The sequence below is a fragment of the Arvicanthis niloticus genome, chromosome 3 (genome assembly GCF_011762505.2).
Source record: "Arvicanthis niloticus isolate mArvNil1 chromosome 3, mArvNil1.pat.X, whole genome shotgun sequence".
Lineage (NCBI taxonomy): Eukaryota > Metazoa > Chordata > Mammalia > Rodentia > Muridae > Arvicanthis > Arvicanthis niloticus.
In genome coordinates this window covers 41,558,840-41,577,421 of record NC_047660.1, presented here as the reverse complement: position 1 = coordinate 41,577,421, position 18,582 = coordinate 41,558,840, and the positions used below count along the sequence as shown (strand labels likewise).

At 42.4% G+C, this 18,582-nt stretch overlaps 1 protein-coding gene across 2 annotated transcripts in view; it reads right to left on the bottom strand.

Annotated features, from left to right (window-relative positions):
- Dgkh (diacylglycerol kinase eta) overlaps positions 1 to 18,582 on the bottom strand; it is a 159,621-nt gene that overhangs the window by 60,833 nt on the left and 80,206 nt on the right. For both annotated transcript variants that reach the window (XM_034498972.2, XM_034498974.2), the window contains exons 5-6: positions 2,612 to 2,716; positions 2,219 to 2,351 (exon numbers count right to left, since the gene is read on the bottom strand). In XM_034498972.2, coding sequence (XP_034354863.2) covers positions 2,219 to 2,351; positions 2,612 to 2,716 — 238 coding nt within the window. The remainder of the gene's footprint in view (positions 1 to 2,218; positions 2,352 to 2,611; positions 2,717 to 18,582) is intronic.

Below are 18,582 nucleotides of genomic sequence, written 5' to 3'. Positions count from 1 at the left end.
AAAAGCACAGACATGTGCACACAACCAAATTAATCCAGTAACCAGAGTACCTGCAAAAATCCCACTCCTCGCTCTAGGTGCAGAGTCTCCTCTTTGGATGTGTTTAATCTGAGAAAATTCACTGAGGTAAATATTCGGACGTTTGCATTGCTATGCATTTGTATTAACAGTTTGAAACTGCCATGAGCGACAGATGATCCAGAGGTGTTTAAAGTGCAAGAACAGTAAGAAGACAATCAGACAGCTTGGGAAACGGTCACAAAGACAGCATGGCAGTAAACTGGAGTGGGCCTGTGCCTCATCCCTTTAATCCCAGCACTCGGGAGCTAGAGGCAGGTGGATGTCTACATACTCAAAGCCAGCCTGAAATATGAGTTCCATGCAAGAACATAGAAGACGGTAAAACTTATATAATTACTTCATTACTTCAAAAACTTGCCATTAAAAATGAAACTTGGTGGCCTAGTCCCTAGGAGCTCTGAAGGTTCAGGTTGGTTGATACTGTTGTTCTTCCTATGGGGTTGCCATCCCCTTCAGCTCCTTCGGTCCTTCCCCTAACTCTTCCATTGGGGTCCCCTGGCTCAGTCTAATAGTTAGCTGTGAGTATGTAGGTGGGAGAGTAGCCAAGGGGAGGGGGCATGGGGGAGAAGGCTCATGGAGGAGTGACTTAGAAGGAGGACAACATTTGAAATGTAAATAATATAATTAATTTTAAAAACCAAAAATATGAAATAGCTCATTTAAAACAAGCATATAGCTTTGTAATAATAAAGGGCTTTGAGCACTTTAATAATAATTTTGTAATAATAAGGGGCCTTGAGACTCACAAGCCTGAATAACAAATAATGGCAAGTCTGACAGTCGCTATGGTCACCGAGAAATGCAAGGGGCTCTTCTGCACCTGTGTTTTGTAAGGTGGCAACTGAGTTAATCCAGACAGAGCTGGAAAACATTGCATTCCCTGGCCTATAATGTCATTACCTAAAAGCCACAAAAACTTCACAAATACTGTGATAAAATTATGGTTTTTAATTCCAATATTCAGTCTTCACCACACTGAATCATCCTAAATATTTAACAGTAGTTAAGACAAGTATCCACATTTATATATTAGACATTATTGACTTTTTAAAAGTTACCACTTAAACTTGTTTAGTTGAGATACTACTTAAATAACTGTGAAGGATAATTACTCCCTGGGATTATAACAGTCTCAATTAAATTAGGAGACTATGAAACGTATTGTTTTAATTTTGACTTCTTTTTACGTGCATTAAGCCCAGTCACAGTCTGACCTGCCAGCAGAGGGAGAGGACTCGACCACAGAGCTTAGCCCCCAGCCTCTGTGTGGGGTCAGTAATCAGCTGACAAGGGAAATTTCAGATTTTGTCATTTGGAATCCATTAGGAGTAAGATTCTATCACTACTTTAACTTAAACACTAATTGTGTGTAGTCAGAGTTACTCACTGCATTTGAGAAGCAGCTAGTACTGATCCTATGCACCATTCCAAAAAATAGTACCCAGCATTCTCCACTCTTCCCCACTGAAGGAGTCATGAGCTTTCGTTTGGTGGCTACTTGGCAGGCTTGCATTTGGTCCTCACAGTTCCTAAATTAATAACTCACACATCACTAAAACTTTTAACAGAAAAAAGAAAACAAAGAAAGCCAACACTAGCCTGAGCCTTATTTTTAGAGAACAGTAAGAATTTAACAGGATACCGTGAGGATGCAATGAAGTATTGCGCTTGCCTGATGCACACCAAGCTCTGGGCTCCATCCCCAGGGTTATACACAAAAAGGAAATTACAAGATGACATCCATTTAAGTAAACCATAAGTGAAGAAAAATATTTCAAATAATGCAATATAAATGACCATTAGGAATTCTGTGGAAGTGTATACACTGGTCTCCACAGTCATTTAGAACAAAGATAACTAGAATGTTCCAAGCTTAAGGGGGATTTTAGATAGAGGTAGTTAGTTCCTTCAAGAGAACACGGAATTTTGATGTTGAGCAAGAGTATTTCCCAAAATAAGCCCTAAGTGTATAGAATCCAACACTGAACTAGAACAAAACTTAAACCTTGATCTAAACAAGTCTCCCAGGCCTCGCCCCAACCCAGCTGCTTCCTTCACGATAGCACAGAGACCTTGATATACGGTATCTGTGGCACATCAGCCATTGGCAGAACACGAATGCAGAACGCTACAGTACCTTCGCAGGACAGGCCATGGGAGGTAACTCCAGAGAGGCTCTCTCGGCACACGTTACAGAAGGTGGGCCGGGCGTGGGAGCAGGCGTACCAGTTATGCATCCCTGAGAAATGTTCCACATTAAACTGGGCCACCTAGAAAGACAATGTTCAGGCAGAGTTGGCAAACAGGAGAACAAGGCTATAGACTCATGACTGTTTGCAATTGTGCATGCTACCAAACTTTCATCTCATTACTCTGAACACCAAAGCACTTTAAGGACAAACAAAATCTACTTTAAACAGGTTCTAATGAGCTTGCTAGTCTTCTTTCTGCGCAGACTAGCGTTAGCTCTTTGGCTATTCTTACGGATGCCTGTGCTCTAAGGATAGGAAACAAGTAGATGGTACATTACCTCATAGGGTTCTCTGCTCTGCACTGACTTCAGAGAGCTGATCCAGTCCTCCATCTCTTTCCTGTTCTCAGCACATAGCATCAGCCTTCTGAAAGGAGTGATTATCTGAAAGGGACGGTTCAATCTAATGATCATAAATAACCAACCAGAGGGGTTTTTAAAAACTCAGCCAAACAAGACAGTTCCATTCTCTACCGGGTCTTTATGTCCTTGGTGAAGAAAAGAGAAACCTCTGTAAAACACAGATTAGTTTTGTTCTGTGTGATCTCCAGGAAAGGATGGTACTTGGAAGTCTTTGCTGGTCTCTGAAACTGTTGCTACTAATCAGGCTTCTTAGCCCCTTCTAAAGAGGACTCCCACAAATGAACAAGCATTCTTACTGCACGATTATATCTTGTATCTTAAAATCTGGTTTTAAATATGCTTTGAAGTAATTTGAAATGTACCATCAGTTTCAATATGGAAAAGTTTTACATTGAAAAGTGAAAAAAAATGTATTAAATTTCATAATTTAGTATAGTACTACTTCCTATGTGGTTCAGATACGTATGAAGGCTTATCCCTCTCACTGTGCAGACATTTATTGTGCTACTCTGTAGACAGAGCACACCAGAAGACTTAACATAAGAATTCTTTGTTTTGCTTGAAGAAAAAAAAAGTAATTGTGACTTCATTTGTTTCATGACACTGGAAAAAAAGCAAATTAACTGTATTAAGGACCTTAAAGCAGGTGAAATGGAAAAATTCAACTGTTCTAGCACCAGAGGTGTTTCAAAATAAGATTCTGACATTCAGCTTATAAATATAGATCATGCATGCTTCCTTGAAGTTACTGAGACCTTAGCACTCACTGCAAGGAAGGGACAATTTATGTACTTGAGGTACAAGAGCAAGAAAATATTTTCAAATAATATGTTAGAGATGTATTTGTACAGTAAATATAAAAATTCCCCAAATCCAACCACTTGATCAGCTAATAAACATAAATATTTTACTATATACACAGCAGATATCATGAGTGATAATTACAAAGACTATAAATCTATAAGAAAAATGAAAGGGGACCGTTCTCTAACGTGGAAACTAGGAGACTGAGCCACCACTGATCTAAGCAAGTCTACAGCTGCAAGCAAGAGACGTGAGCCCGTCTCAGCCACTCACCAGTCATGGTCTCCTCACTTGCTATTGGACTACACCGTCTTCCTGAAGCCCAGAAGCTCGTACTACTTCTGACAGGCATGTGCACTTAAATAGACCAGCGCTCGGCCACGTGGCACCCGGGCACCAACTGCTCTGCTTTGCATCTTTGTTAATTGCGCATGAAATCGAAGACAGCCTTGCTTTCGAATGTTCTTGTTTTAAACGACCTTCTTTGGGTAAAGCTTATTAGCTGTTGGTCACTTCTCTTCCTGAATAAATAGTTAATGCAAAGAGCAATGCCTCTCTCATTACTGGGGAGCCAAATGGATGCTTTATTGCTTCAAAATGTTTTTCTAGGGCAGTTCATCAAATGTGGCAGAGAGGTACCATTAAATCATAATATACTCCTGGCTCTGGAGGCTGGCACAGCATCCAAAACCCTCCATGTTTCCCTGGCTCACTGACGTTATCTGAGTAAGTATTGCCTCTAGCCTTTATTTGACTTTAGCTATGTGTTAGGGTTCCTTTTAGGTGTCATCTCATGTTTTGATTGTGTTCTTTGTGGAATTCTGGGCAAAGCACAGTGACCTACAGTCAAAACTAAAGACCTTTTAAAGCCATCATGAATGTAAAAGGCAGGAGAACAGAAGGCAGGCAACAACTTCTAAATGTTCTTAGAGATCTTAGAACTAGACAGATGCTTCAGTTCTAGAGGATTCCATCAAGGCTGCATAGCTCAGTCGTGGGCACACATTACATGCTAATGAAGTTAAGAATACATGCTTGCAGCTTCCACTTTTCAATCAAGACTTTATTAAAGATGGCTAGCTCTGTGTCTGTGGTACTAAAAAGCCCACACTTGTCTGGGCTAAGCCAAGCTTGACTCAGCCAGGAAACAGGATGAGCCCTCTAGGCTCATCCCTTAGCCAGCTTCCATACACTATGTCTCCTCCCCACTGCCCGTATGGGAAAGAAGTCTATGTCCATAGGGCGGACCCACAGACCCTGGTTATTTTCCATCCCTCCAGCCCCACTTCTCACCAGATTTTGCAAGGGAAAAGTTTGAGGGAGGACAAATTCAGAAATATGTGCTTCTTAGCTGAAAATATATCTGACTCAGACTTCATTATGATCATAGGTAGCCCAGATGTAATGAGAGGCCAGAACTCCTTCCACACATTAGGGGAGATGGGGCTTTCTTCTGACATCTGTTGGGACAAGTCTGGGAAGTTTCTGGAACCAGAGGCTATGCTGCCGTCCTCAAAGGATCTGAAGCTTACCCATCGTGCAGTGTCCCCCATTCTCTATCTGTAACTCTCTCTTCCTATCACCCTAATATGCACTCACTGCTTGAATGCACATCTGAACTAGTGTTCCTGCAACTATGGTAGTCCCCCAAGACACTGACACACACACACATATGCCCATCGGTCATTCACTAAGTATATCCAGGAAGCCAAAGCGGGTTTGTCAGAAGAGTCTGTAAGGGAGGGAAGGAAACCATGTGTTTACTTGTCTGGAAAACTGTGTGGTACCAAGCAGTGGCATCTAAATTGGTTTTTTAAATGGTGCCTAGGACAGTAGACAAAAATCCCCTTTAGTTGGCATGGTCAACGGTGAGTTACTAGCAAAACGATCAATCCAAACACACCATTACTCACTTCTAAGACTCAAGAATATCCCAGCCTGGCTGGGGAGGGAGACTCTGTAATCCCAGAAATTGGAAAAGATGAGGCAGAAAAAAAAAAATGTTTTGAATTTGAGGCCTCCCTGGGCAAGATAGTAAGTTCACTATCAAGCTGGGCTACACAGTGAAACAAAAACAAACAAACAAAAAAGTCTGATAAAGTATTAAATATAAAATCCTATGAAACTATAACACCATGGTACACAAGCTGAAAAACAAAACCCAGATGCACAGCCAACTACTACAAGATTAATTCTTCTTGTTCATTTATCTGGAGTTTTTAAAGCAAATATATAGATATATAGTAGCTCTGTAATAAAAACCATTTAGTATCTTACTGACAGGTGGAAGTTTAAAAATGCAAAAATGTGCATGAAGGTTTAGATGGGGAGCGGGAAGGATGAGGAGGCCAGAGAGAGACAACAAATCCCAGAGATGCTGGCAGAGCCATGTGGAAGCCCTCTGTTTTGTGAGCTTCCTAAACAGTTTCACTAGAGTTATTCTCTATGGGAGATAATAGTCCTATCAGAAGCTAAAGGTTGTCAAAAAAAAAAAAAAAAAAACCCAAAACCAACTGTCAGATGTGGGGTACCTGCCTTCCAGTTGTTAGTCAACTGTATGCCAGAGGATAGAGGACCCTGCCCCCAACTCACTCTCTCTCTCTCTCTCTCTCTCTCTCTCTCTCTCTCTCTCTCTCTCTCTCTCTCTCCAGGTTACTATCATTGTTCTTGGTTGACCACAAGAACCCCATATTAAGACCCTATTGCTGAAGACAAACCATATACTTTCGTCACAACACATGGAGATATCAAGTTGGTTCTGACCAGGAATCATCCTCTTAGCTAGCTTTCATAGCTCTGGAAAGTGTGATACTGGGGGCCTGGAAGTCATCAACAATCTTACCCAGCTGTGAACAGGTAAAGTAAAATACCGACTGGTGTGGCAAGATATATCCATAGGTGCCCGGGCGGCCCACATGTTATAGAGGTAGCCTACCATTTTCTGATTGGCATCTCCACAGGAGGAGATGCATGCAGGGTGCTGTACACCTAGCCAAGAATCCAAGACTGGAGAGTTGATAGGCCCCGGTGGTGAACCTACCTCTGTTATTCTGCTAAATGGATACAATGTCAAACTGCCCTCTAAAATCAGTCTCTCCAACCCTACATTAGTGCAGACCTCAGACCTCATCAGACGTTTCCTTTCAGCAATGGACTGTGGTTGATGCAGAAAACCACAACTGTTCCAAGTAGAGAGAATAAATGTCTGTGGAAGACTCGGCTACAAATACCATTCTCTATATCCCCCCTCCCCCGCCCCGTCCTCACCGCCCCACCCCACAGAGATCGCTACACACAAAGACTGGGGGGAAATGGAGAAAGAGAAAAGATGTGAAAGCCAGTGGCTGGGAGGACTGAGCAGTGTCTTCAGATGTAACACAGCAACTGTACTCATATGCTCATGGCAGCTCCGGTTCCCTGCAGGAGACCTGAACAAGATGAAGCCAGTGGACAGTACAGCACAGTGCAGGGAGGCCTGGTGAGTTCTCACACCTAACTAATGAGATTCTGGGGAAGGGAGAGTCAGTTTTCCTCAAGTGTATGACCCCTGGTAGAGCAATCACACTGCAGTGGTTGGATCAATACCCATAAGTAAATGAGCAGCACAGACTGGACTCAGTGGAAAAAGGAAGGAGGAAGAGGAAGAAGAGGAGAAAGAGGAGAAGGAGGAGGGGGAAGAGGAGGAGGGGGAGGTAGAGACAATGACATCAAAAAGTTGGGAGGGTGCAGAGAGGTGGGAGGTTTTCTTTCCCAAAGGAAAAAAGTTTCTAAGGAGAAGTGAATCAGAGGGAACTGTCTGGAGTCATGGCAACCATGCCTGAATCACATCAGCATCTTCTTTTGTGTCTGGGGCTGTAATCATGCTTCTGAGACTTGCTCTGTCTGCTGCTAACTAGGGACAGAGCTAACTCCATGATGGTGGGGGTTCATTTGATAAGACAATCCAGGTCAGGCTTAGCTAACGGCTGACTATCTCTTACCAGGGACAGAGACCTGCACTGTCACAGATATCATACTTATTATTTCTTGTACTTGTGGTCCAAGATGAAAGTCACAAGAGTTCCAATAAAAAAAAATGAAGGTTATCTACCAATAAAATAAAACTCACTGCCTAGTTAACAAACACCATCAGAATTGTGACAATAGCCTACTGACATCCTCCCCGGACAAAGAAAATAACCAACATATTAAGGGTGTGGGGGGAGATTCTCTTAATTCAGGACACCCAACCTTACCTAAAGCAAAAATGGTGATTGAATAAAGCTTGCAAAAAAAAAAAAAAATAAGAGAGTCAGAGTCCCTCTCCAGCTGAGATAATTTTAGTATGCCATTGTTACTATCAATCTTAGTTATGCTATAGAAGACAGACAGCTTTAACTCCGATATCTGGCTCTGAGATAAAGAAAGTTCTCCGACATTCTCCAGTCATTACGTGTCCAACAACCTTTTTTGTTAAGAAGTATTATTTCTGACCTAACATTCTAACTGGCTGCATCCTCTCTGTTCAGGACTAGCTAGGTTTTAGTCTGGAACTGCCTTACTACAATACAAGCTCACATGGGGTGAGAAGTCTTTCTGAGGAGTAGGGCGAGCGGGAGCTGTCCTTGGGCTACAACTGTGCTGCCTACATGTACTCTGATTTGACTAATCAGATCCAACGGTAGTGTGCCTTCCAACACGAGCTTCGTTATCCCTGTAGTTGTCAACTGCTCGGTCTGAATATATTTCTTCCATCGGCCCTTATGAAATCTAGATGCAGTTCTTTAAATGCAGTTCTTTAATTATGTATGTTGCTTTCTTTCCTCATTCTTTTTTTATGGAGTAAAATAATTCACTTTGACAACTTAAATGTGCCAAACTGCAATGTGATCATGTATCTTATGTGACTATTTTAGGAGCAGAGATATTCCCATTTTTCAGTGTAGACTGGGGACCGTCACTACCCAAGCACATAGACACACAAAAGTACAGGTGCACATCTTCATCAAAACGTACCCAGCCCAGCCCAGCCCCAACACGGCCCTCAGAAGCATCTTCCTGAGAGGTATGAGGGGAGGTGATAATAATTTTAGGTGTAGTTTTGGGTGTGCTCTGACACAACTACCCAGACGATTTTGTTACTCACCAGGTTATCCATGAAAGGTCATTTAAATGTCTAACTTTCCAGTGCCAGGTCCCAATTATGTCAAAAAGTTATTTTTAACCCTTGTATGGTTTGGTCCCTCTTTTGGCACCCTTCTGATCCCAAATCACATTACTCTCATTTGCCTGCACCATTACTCCTTTTGGGGTCACGATCCCAAAACAGCTTTCCATGTACAGCACCTGACACACAAGACCATGATTTCTAACGTTTCATTTGGTTGTCCTATATAGATTCTATACTATTGTGTTGTTTAAAATAAATTGAAATCTACCAGAATTTCATAGGTAGAAATAAAAACAGCTAAAGTCCCTGTTTTCAACCTGGCCAGTTCATGAACTTCCATTAATACTGGTCCCTGTGAGGATCTGCATTTTGGGAGTCCGACATTGAGCTTCCCAAGTGGTCTGGTCAGTATTTCCAGGTGGGGGTCAGTATTTCTCCTAACTGATCATCCCACTGTTGAAGCCCCATCTGTTTTCTCAGCTGGCAATTATTTACTCGCTTTCTTCTGAAGTATTAATAGATTTATCATATATCTTCTTCAAGGTCGCTTACACTTTAATGGAAGAAATGACATTACACTGTAGTACAGCACACAATGGAACTGAACAGTGACACAATGTCACAGTGAGTTCATTCGGGGCACTCTGACCACCGTGGTCAGAGTGCCTGAGTATTTTCAACTGACAGTGAAATTTAAGTGATCAGAATTTCAGGGTAAGAATGGGCCTTGTGGTGCTGGAGTCACGGCTCAGTAAGAGCACTTCTTTCTCTTCCATGGAACCTGGATTCAGTTCCTAGCACCCACATGATGGCTCCAGCCTGTTACTCCAGCTACAGGGGTTCCAGAATCCTCTCCTGGCCTCTGTTAGCACATGTGCTGTTAGCATATGATGCACAGACATACACACATGCAAAATATGATAAACAAAAAAAAACTTTTTAAAAAAAGAAGACACATGCCAGGTGGTGTTGGTGCACACCCTTAATCCCAGTGCTTGGTTGGGAGGCAGAAATAGATGGATTTCTGTGAGTTCAAAGCCAGCCTGGTCTACACAGTGAGTTCCAGTATATCCAGGGCTACACAGAGAAACTCTGTCATAAGAAAAAAAAAAAAAACTAGTAACAAAAAGAAGGCATACTTATCAAATTGATGTGATGTACACACACTTGTTTTATCTGTGTGAACAGTACAGAATCTCCTCTGAGTGATCAAGGAGAAAAAGAAGTTCCATGAATTTCTGAAACACAAATTTCACCATATCCAAGATGAAGTGGAATGATTTATAAAAACACTGTAGAGATCATTGAAAAAATTAAGACTGATACACACACACACACACACACACACACACACTTCATTACTACTCTGCAGATAAAATACTAAGAAATGTTCTATTTAGGCAGCACACTGTATGAACAGGACTCTAGATCACTCCCTGTGGAATATAAGCAACAAGCCACCAAAGTGCACCAAAGACACACACACACAGCCTCTTCAAAGTCCTCCCATGCTTTTGCTTCTCACTGGTCAGTCACTTTGACTGAACTGACTAAAATAACAACTTAAAAATCTATGGTGGGGGATGGGGGAAATCCTGTCATGGAGACTGGCAATCTCAAAAGTCAAAACAGCCCCCACAGGCACTGAGAATAAAGGGGCAGCCTTGTTATGAACACAAGGAAGCCTGTGTTGTACCTGCTGATTTATCTGGTGTGGAGAAGTTATGTACCTTCTGAATGTACTGTTTGTTTCAACACTCAAACTACAAATCAAGTAATTCCCTATACACAGGAACACTGATGTGGGAGGATTCTGTAGCAGCCTCAAGTCAAACACTACTCACTGGTGACAAGGACCAAGGAAGACAAAAGTGTAAGTACTGAAGAGTAACTTCTGATGAAAACTTTTAAAGCACAGATGCAATTATTCTAGGTCAATAAATAACAAGGGGCCATCCTTGCCAAGAGAATGCCTCTCTCCTTCTCCATAGGCGTATCTGACTCCTGCCCTGGGCAGAAGGCACCGCCTCACTGATCCCCCATTGTCTCATACATTAAGTATGAGTTAACTGTACACAACATACTGACTTTAAAAATAGACACCAAGTGATGTGTCCACAATTTGTTATTTCTTATGGAGACATAAAAACAGCAACAGTAGTGTTATATGAGGAAAATGAAGCGATTTGCTATTGCTTTACTATGCAATGGGAAACTGCACACATGCATCGGGTTCCCTTTGCGGCTTCTGCTCAAGCAGTGTTTGCCATGAAAGCTGGAAACAAGAGCGGCAGCCTCACTCTGTAATTGTGGGGATGTCTGCTGAAGGGTGCAGGGTGAGGTGCAGTGAGGTCACATGTGCCTCTTCACCTCGAGTAAGACAGGGAAAGAGAATGGATGGAACAACAGACGGAATGAAGAACAAGGGATGGGGAGGGACAAGAGGCAGCCACCACAGAGTCATCCTACGTTCGCCTAGGTTTTAAATTTGTCCCCTTTCAAAGGACCATGATGGCCAATCTCCAACATTAATTTTATACACATGGCAAGAGGGATCCTCAAATAAAGGACTGACTCCATCAGACTGGCCTGTGTCTACATCTGTGAAGCATTTTCTTGATGACTGACTCATGCAGGAGGGTCCACCCAACTGTGGGCTGCTACTATCCCTAGGCAGGTGGGCCTAGGCTGTACAAGACAGGCTGCTGAACTCGAGCCTTTGAAGTGAGCCAGTCAGCAGCATTGCTCTACGGTTCCATCCTCTGTTCTGTGTGCCCACCATAACTGTCCTCAGTGCTGAACTGTGACCCGGAAGTATAAGCCAAATAAGGTTTCCTCCCCAGCATGCGTTTGGTCGTGGTGTTTATCACATCGACAGAAAGCACACTGAGCAAGCACTGAAATATTTTGAACCTCAACCTAACCTCTTTAAGGGGTAAGGTGAGAGACTTGAGTGTCTCAGTCTCCTTGCAAACAGTAATATCCTAAGCAATGCTTGGCCCTCAACTCTAACAACCCCCAGACCAAGTGTCTGGACTCCTACCTCCTTCCAAGACCAAACTGACTTTACAGATGCATCGTCTTCCTTTTCAGTGTAACTGAATGTCCACAGAAGCTAATGAATTAAGGCTTTTGAGCACTGGCTGTAGTGCAAAGGGGGTATTGACTGATAATAGCTATCAAATTCAACCTCCATAATTCAGGAACGTCAGTGGCTTTTCTTAAGAGAAAGTCAGCTTGTCTCCCTTCACAAATTACAAATTCTTCTTGGAGCCTGGGGTGTAACTCAGCAGTTCAGTGTGTTCAGTCTAAAGCCTTCAGTTTAACCCTTTAGCATCCGCAAAACACAACAAAACTGAACTCACCCCTATTTCAAGACTAAGGCATCGTGGCAGTACCACTTCCCATGCTAATTCAACCTCTGTCTACAACCAGAGCTATTTTTCTAACTGCCTTAATGTATAACAAATGCTAATGCCAAATTCCCTGAAAAAATATACACATGAATTTAGTGCTCTCTCACTACCAAGATATATTCCCTCGTATTCTCCTCTCTCGTTTCCCCTCCGCCTAGTATTTCCACAAAATATCAAGTTCTAAAAGCTAATTTTTTTTACTTAAACTTTAAAAATAGCATAAAACTAAAATTTCCTTCAAAAGAGGGAAAGGCGTGAGAAGACACAAGTTGGGATGCAGGCTGCTGTGTCTGGAACATTCCATTAGGTTCTCGGCATATGCTAGAAAGGAGGAGGACCTTAGTGTCAGAGTTAATGGCGTGGGGCAGAGCTGCAAGTTTAGCTAGTGTTAGTGTATAGGACTTTACAAGTCTGCATACTAGGAGTAGCTATGTATGGGTTAATTGTGCCAGGCCTGGAGTATATCCTCACTGTACTGGCATAATCGAGAAAGAAGTAATCTCTGTTTTCCTTGCAGGACTACATAGCTCTAAACAAAGGTTTAGAAGTCACAGAAAGCCATGGATTGGGTTTGAACTAAATTCTTCCTAGCTTCGTAGCCATCAGACACAGAAGAATGGGGAAGACTGTGCTGACCAGCCTGGAAGCACAGGCAAGCTGTACACACCACTCACGTTTTCTTATTCAGGAATAATAATAGTGGGGTACTGGGGAGACTATTCAGTTGGTAAAGTGCTGGCTTTGCAAGTCGGAGGGCCTGCGTTTTATTCTCCAGATCCCAAAGCCAGGCATGGTGCTGTGCACTTATGACTCCAGACCTGTAAGGCGGAAACAGGCAAATTCCCCAGACTGTCTGGCCAGGCAGCACAACACACCTGATAACTTCCAGGTTAGTGAGAGACTGTTTCAAAAGACAACCTGGTATGTACGACCTGAGGAATGACAGCCAATCATGTCCTCTGATATACACACATGCATGCACATGTGCACACACACACACACCAAGCACAGAGGCACCTATTCATATGTACCTTGCACAATGATAATAACTGCAGTTGCTATGCCACAGCATCTCAACCCTACAGATATATGTGTGCTCTTTAAAGATGAGCCATAGAAAACATAAGAAAGCCGCTGGCAAAAATTAACCATAACGATCATAATCACAACTTCATTGACTAACAAACAGGTCGCTGCAAACCAGGGAACAAACTATTTACAAGGCACACAATCTCAATGGCATGGTGGTGGGGGTTTTACACTGTATGAGAGAAATGGAATTTCCTGCATGAATTGTAATGCTGATGATCACAGTGTTCCAGGAATTACTTATGTAGGTTCTTGCAGACACACCCACTGTAAATTAGTGGTATTAGTAAATGGGCACAGTAAAAGTGTGACCATTCACTTAGAATTTTCAGACTGTGCTTAAGATCGGAACAATGCATTAGCCTCGTTCCCCTGGCACAAGCTCTTTGGTTTGTAACTGTAAATGGCCTTGTACAGTACACATATGCAATGGGAAAGTTCAAAACAGAATAATTATCCTGCTTTGTATTGCTCACTACAAAATGGGACGCTTCTAAAACTTAAATTTCCCATTAGTCCATGCTCAAACTTAGGGATACTTGACTTTGCTATAAACTTAAAATAAGCCATGAAAATAACACCCCAAAATCACTTTAATAGAGTTGAATGCACCTCCCCAATTGCCTACTTGATGTTCCCGGGAGATCTTACAATTACTTCAAATTCACACCATCCAGTTTTCACTTCCTGCAAACCTACTTTTATATCTATTACCTACCCTTGATTAGAGCACAATTTATACCCCAAATCCAGCTCTGCATTAGCTTCCTCCTCTCTCCCGGTCACTTGGGACACAGCCCTGTAGTCTTTCTGCACAGGGTTCCTGTCCACTCTTTCCTTCCTTCCCGTGCTAGACAGCCAGACTCCTAGCAGTACTGCCCAAGGTACTTCTCATGCTAATTGCTAACTCTTGTCAAGTGCCTCAGATGGGAAGCTGCCAGAGAAGGTTGGTAATACATAATTCTTGATAGAAAATTCAAAATCCTTTTAGAATAGAAATTTCTGCCACTTAGGCCTGCCCCAGTTACCAACTTGCCTTCCTAAAGATAAACATCGTTCAGCTTCTTTGTGTATCTCTCCAGAGACCGTCTATCTATACATGAGAACTATGTGCTCTGTTGAAGTTTAAATACACAAAAAACATGCACACACAAGCACACACTATTATGATGAAATCTTAACTGCTCTATATCTGAGTTTTCTCCCTGAATAAAATGCAGGATTCAGGGCTGGAGAGATGGCTCAGTGGTTAAGAGCACTGACTATTCTTCCAAAGGTCCTGAGTTCAATTCCCAGCAACCACATGGTGGCTTATAACCATCTATAATGAGATCTGAGTGACACTGTTACTCACATACATAAAATAAATAAACAAATAAATAAATCTTTTTTTAAAATGCAGGTTTCAGCCTGTGTAGTTACACACATCTTCTTCAAATGGATGCACTGGTGACATTTTCATACGTCAATCATCTTTGTTGACATACCTGGGTTCTTTTCATAAGTTAGTCATCTCTGATTGACATATCTGGGTTCTTTCCAGTCTTTTGCTATGACAATGTGAAGTCAATGCCCACATAATGTATCCCTTGACAAACATACATAGAATGGTTCATTATCCACCATGATTCCAGAGACTTAGGCAGTGAGGGCTCAGAGCAAGACCGAAGCAATTTCTTTTCGATCTTTCCTGTGATATGTGTGTCCTGTTTACATTAACTCCCAGGTTAGAATCTTTCAGAGATTTTTCTACATCCACTTTGAGAATAACGACGTCAGTCCTTGCCAGTGGACATATCTCTACCCATCATGAAAAGCTTGTTAAGTCAGTAATATGAAATGTTACAAAGGCCCTAAAAAGGCACAACTGCTCTGTAGACAGCACAATTGCCCCATCAAACATAGCTCTGCAACACTCCAGTCACCCCAAAACGTTGACTTATTGATGGGACTCTGACAAAGAAAATTAACAAGGTTTGCACAGAAACCAGAACATAACTGGGAAGATGCTTCAGTCAATAGAGACCTTGCCAAGCAAGCATAGGGGCCAAACATTTATCCCCAGTGATCACATAAAAGCTGAGAGGGAAAGCAGGCTCCTGGAATCCCAGCACTGGGAAGGGGGAAACAAGAGGATTCTGGGATTACTGGCCAGCCAGGCTAGCTGAATAGCAAAAAGAAGACATGACCATACTGGGAGGAAACAAAGGAGTTCCAGGACTCCTGAAGTCCATCTTTGGGGTCTCAACATGCGATTTATGTTAAACCGAAGACAACACACACATAACTAAGCAGTCCTGGCCACAGAGTGGTCTCGCCCTCTCTCATTGCTTTGGGAACTCCAATATTTTAGGGACAACTGTTCCAGTCATCTGATAGCCAAGGATGTCTCTCTTTATAATATCCTCTAAGCTCTTCAAAGTTCTGCTACTAGTCTGTTTTCCCTCAAAACAAAAAGACTGTCTTTGGCCTAGAGTTCCCCGGCCGTGTATCAGAAGCTTCTGAGACTGCCCTGGGAGGGCTTGTGGACCGTCCCCCCTCAACCCTGATTAGCTACTGCAGCCTGAGTTTCAGGACTGTCCAACCTTCTTAACTCACCCACCAGCAGGTCACAACTGCTGAAACCAGTGAGAATGGAGGTCCCCAGCTGGCCGTCACTCAACCTCTCTGCCATCAATGGGCTTCCAATCTCAGTGGTCCACTGAAGACCAGGGTGTCAGCTGTCCTGAACTAACACAAACCCATCTCTATCATCATGAATCAAGATGTGGTCTTGGCCAAGTATAAACTGAGTCCAAGATACAAAAATAAATAAAAATAAATAAAATAAATAAAATAAAATAAATAAATAAATAAATAAAATAAATAAGAAAACAACTTCAACATCTAACTTAGTGACTTTATCAGAAAATTGAACTCTTTCCTACAACACTAAGTAAAGTGACTATTCCCAGTTTTTTTTTAAATAAAGACAATTAGCAACCAACATATGAATTCACACTAAACAATAAGTAAGTGGTTCGCTGTTCTACATCTGCCTTCTTCATGCTAAATAGATGGAGAAGCTTCACCGTGGATGGAGAGATAATGGACACATCCCATTAACAATGGTGCTCCTTGGAGCTGGAGAAAATACGCAGCACTGAGAAGCATCCTCTGTTCTTGCAAAGGTTCAGTTCCAAGTACCCGTGTGGCAGCTCACAACAATCAGTAACTACAGTTCCAAGGGACTAGACACCATCTCCTGGTTTCCATGGGTACCAGGCATGCATGTGGTGTGGGTACACGCATGCTGGGAAATATTCATACGCATAACATAATTTCTAAAAAGCAGACCTTTACCAGGTTACTACCATCCTTTGAGCCTGAAAATTCTAATATGCCATTCGTTCACACGGAAAGCACAGAAAATTTAAATATTAATTATGCTATTGGATGACTACAAAATTTTTCCCTGAGTAAGTTGTCTGAACCTCTCAGCCCCTTTAACCTGTTTCCTGGAAGGAGGAGCCTCCCTGAGCTTACTGAGGTAATGAGGTGAGACACAAAATAGGGAGCAGCCCCACCCTCACTGCACATTATGGTTTCTACACCAGAGCTTTCAGAACCAAAGGCAGTGCTTGCTGCTGTATAATAAATGCCTTCAACTGCTACACTCTTGTAAAACAACAGGCTTTCCTTAGTACTATTTAATTTTTTTTTAACATTCAACATACAACATAACTATTAAGATACATGTTTAAAACCTAAAGGTTCAATCTTTAAATTGTCCAAAGAAGCTAAAATCTGTGAGCTCTGAGACGTGCTGTTCTTCAGATCACGTACCACAGGATGCAAGGCCTCTGCCGTTCAGAGTCCTGCTGCTTCTTCATTCAGATGGCTATCACCTAGCAGCAGGCCCTCTTTAGACAAATCCAGATACTTAACATTCTATTTTTACGATTATTACTATGGCCAATAACTCATTTGCCCACATTAGGTCCCTAGTCCAGGCAGTGGCATGAGGCAAGACACTGACTTTTACAGAGCCCTTCAGTCTGGACTGCAAACAGATATCAGAAATCAGAGCTCGCCCACAGGAATATGGGGCCAACATGTCTTTAACTAAGCCCTTCATCAGGTATGACCCTGAGTAGTCCTTCGCACTGCCTGGACGTGTTTAACACCTCTGCAGAGCAGGGTGGCCATAGAGGCTGTGGCTGCTGACTCAGTACCCCAGACAGAAACCCTTACCAGTACCCACAAAGATCTACAGGAAAAGGATGGTTCTTAACGTTTAACTCCGTATACTTACAAGGACCAATTGTGGACTGTGGCGAGTGTGAATGCCGTCAGCTCACGACCATGTATTTGGAACGTATAAAGGGCCTTGGACATGAAACTTCCACAGGAAATAGATTTATCATTTGTCCCAAGGCCAAGATGGCTGTGTGTCAGGCTACCATTCACTGGTCCTGCAATTTGACAGAAACGCTAGGGAGGTCAGTCCTCTAAGACAGTCCGCCAAGGTATGGGAAACTTCAACTGGACAGAAATGCCCTGTTCGTCTTCACAAAATGCCTCCGACTAAAGCCCACTTACGACACCAGCTTCATATAACCCTGGCAACCGGCCCAGTGATATGATAAAAAAAAAGAAGAAAAGGAAGGCTGGCCTCAAACTCATGGCAACACTCCTGCCTGAGCGTCTAAGTAGTATGTTAACCTGGAACCATTTTAAAGTATCATGAAATATTTTAATCAACATTGGTATAAAATAATTAGGCTGGCTTATTATTAGGATTCTAATATTTATGTAATCAAAGCTGAGACCACTGCAATGAATGACGTCTGCAAGACTTTCTGGTTTTAAAATAATCTGAGTCACCTTATACAATGTAAAAATTTCATGAAGATGGAGGTATTTACAGAGATACTATAAAAACCCAAACATCATAGGGTAAAAATGGGGAAATTCTGTGCCTAGGCTATAACATGAAATGCTACTGCTTACCCAAAGAAAAATTAAGTTTATAAATATCATTCATTTGTGCATTCAGTTGACAAATATGTACTGGCTTTCCCCTCTGTGCCAAGCTCCAGGCTTGGGGGGTCAGCAAAGTCACAGTGTTTGAGGCCAGAAGGGGATTTGTTTCCATCAGTGGCTCACTGCTCCCACACAGACACCAGGTCACTGACCCCTCAAAGCCTTAAAGGAAGCTCACTGAGTGGAATCATGACATAGCCTGTGGCAAGGGGCGAGGCCACTTCAGCCATTTCAGTCCGTGCTTCCTTGACCATCCCAAACCAACAAGAGCTCCACATTTACTCAGCTCTTCATCATCCGACCTTGAGAAGTCCATCTCAGCTCTGAACCTGGGCCTGTCTGCAAGTCTCTGAAAGCCCCTATCTGCTGACGGGGAAGAAGATGACTGCATAGTTCTAAGAATG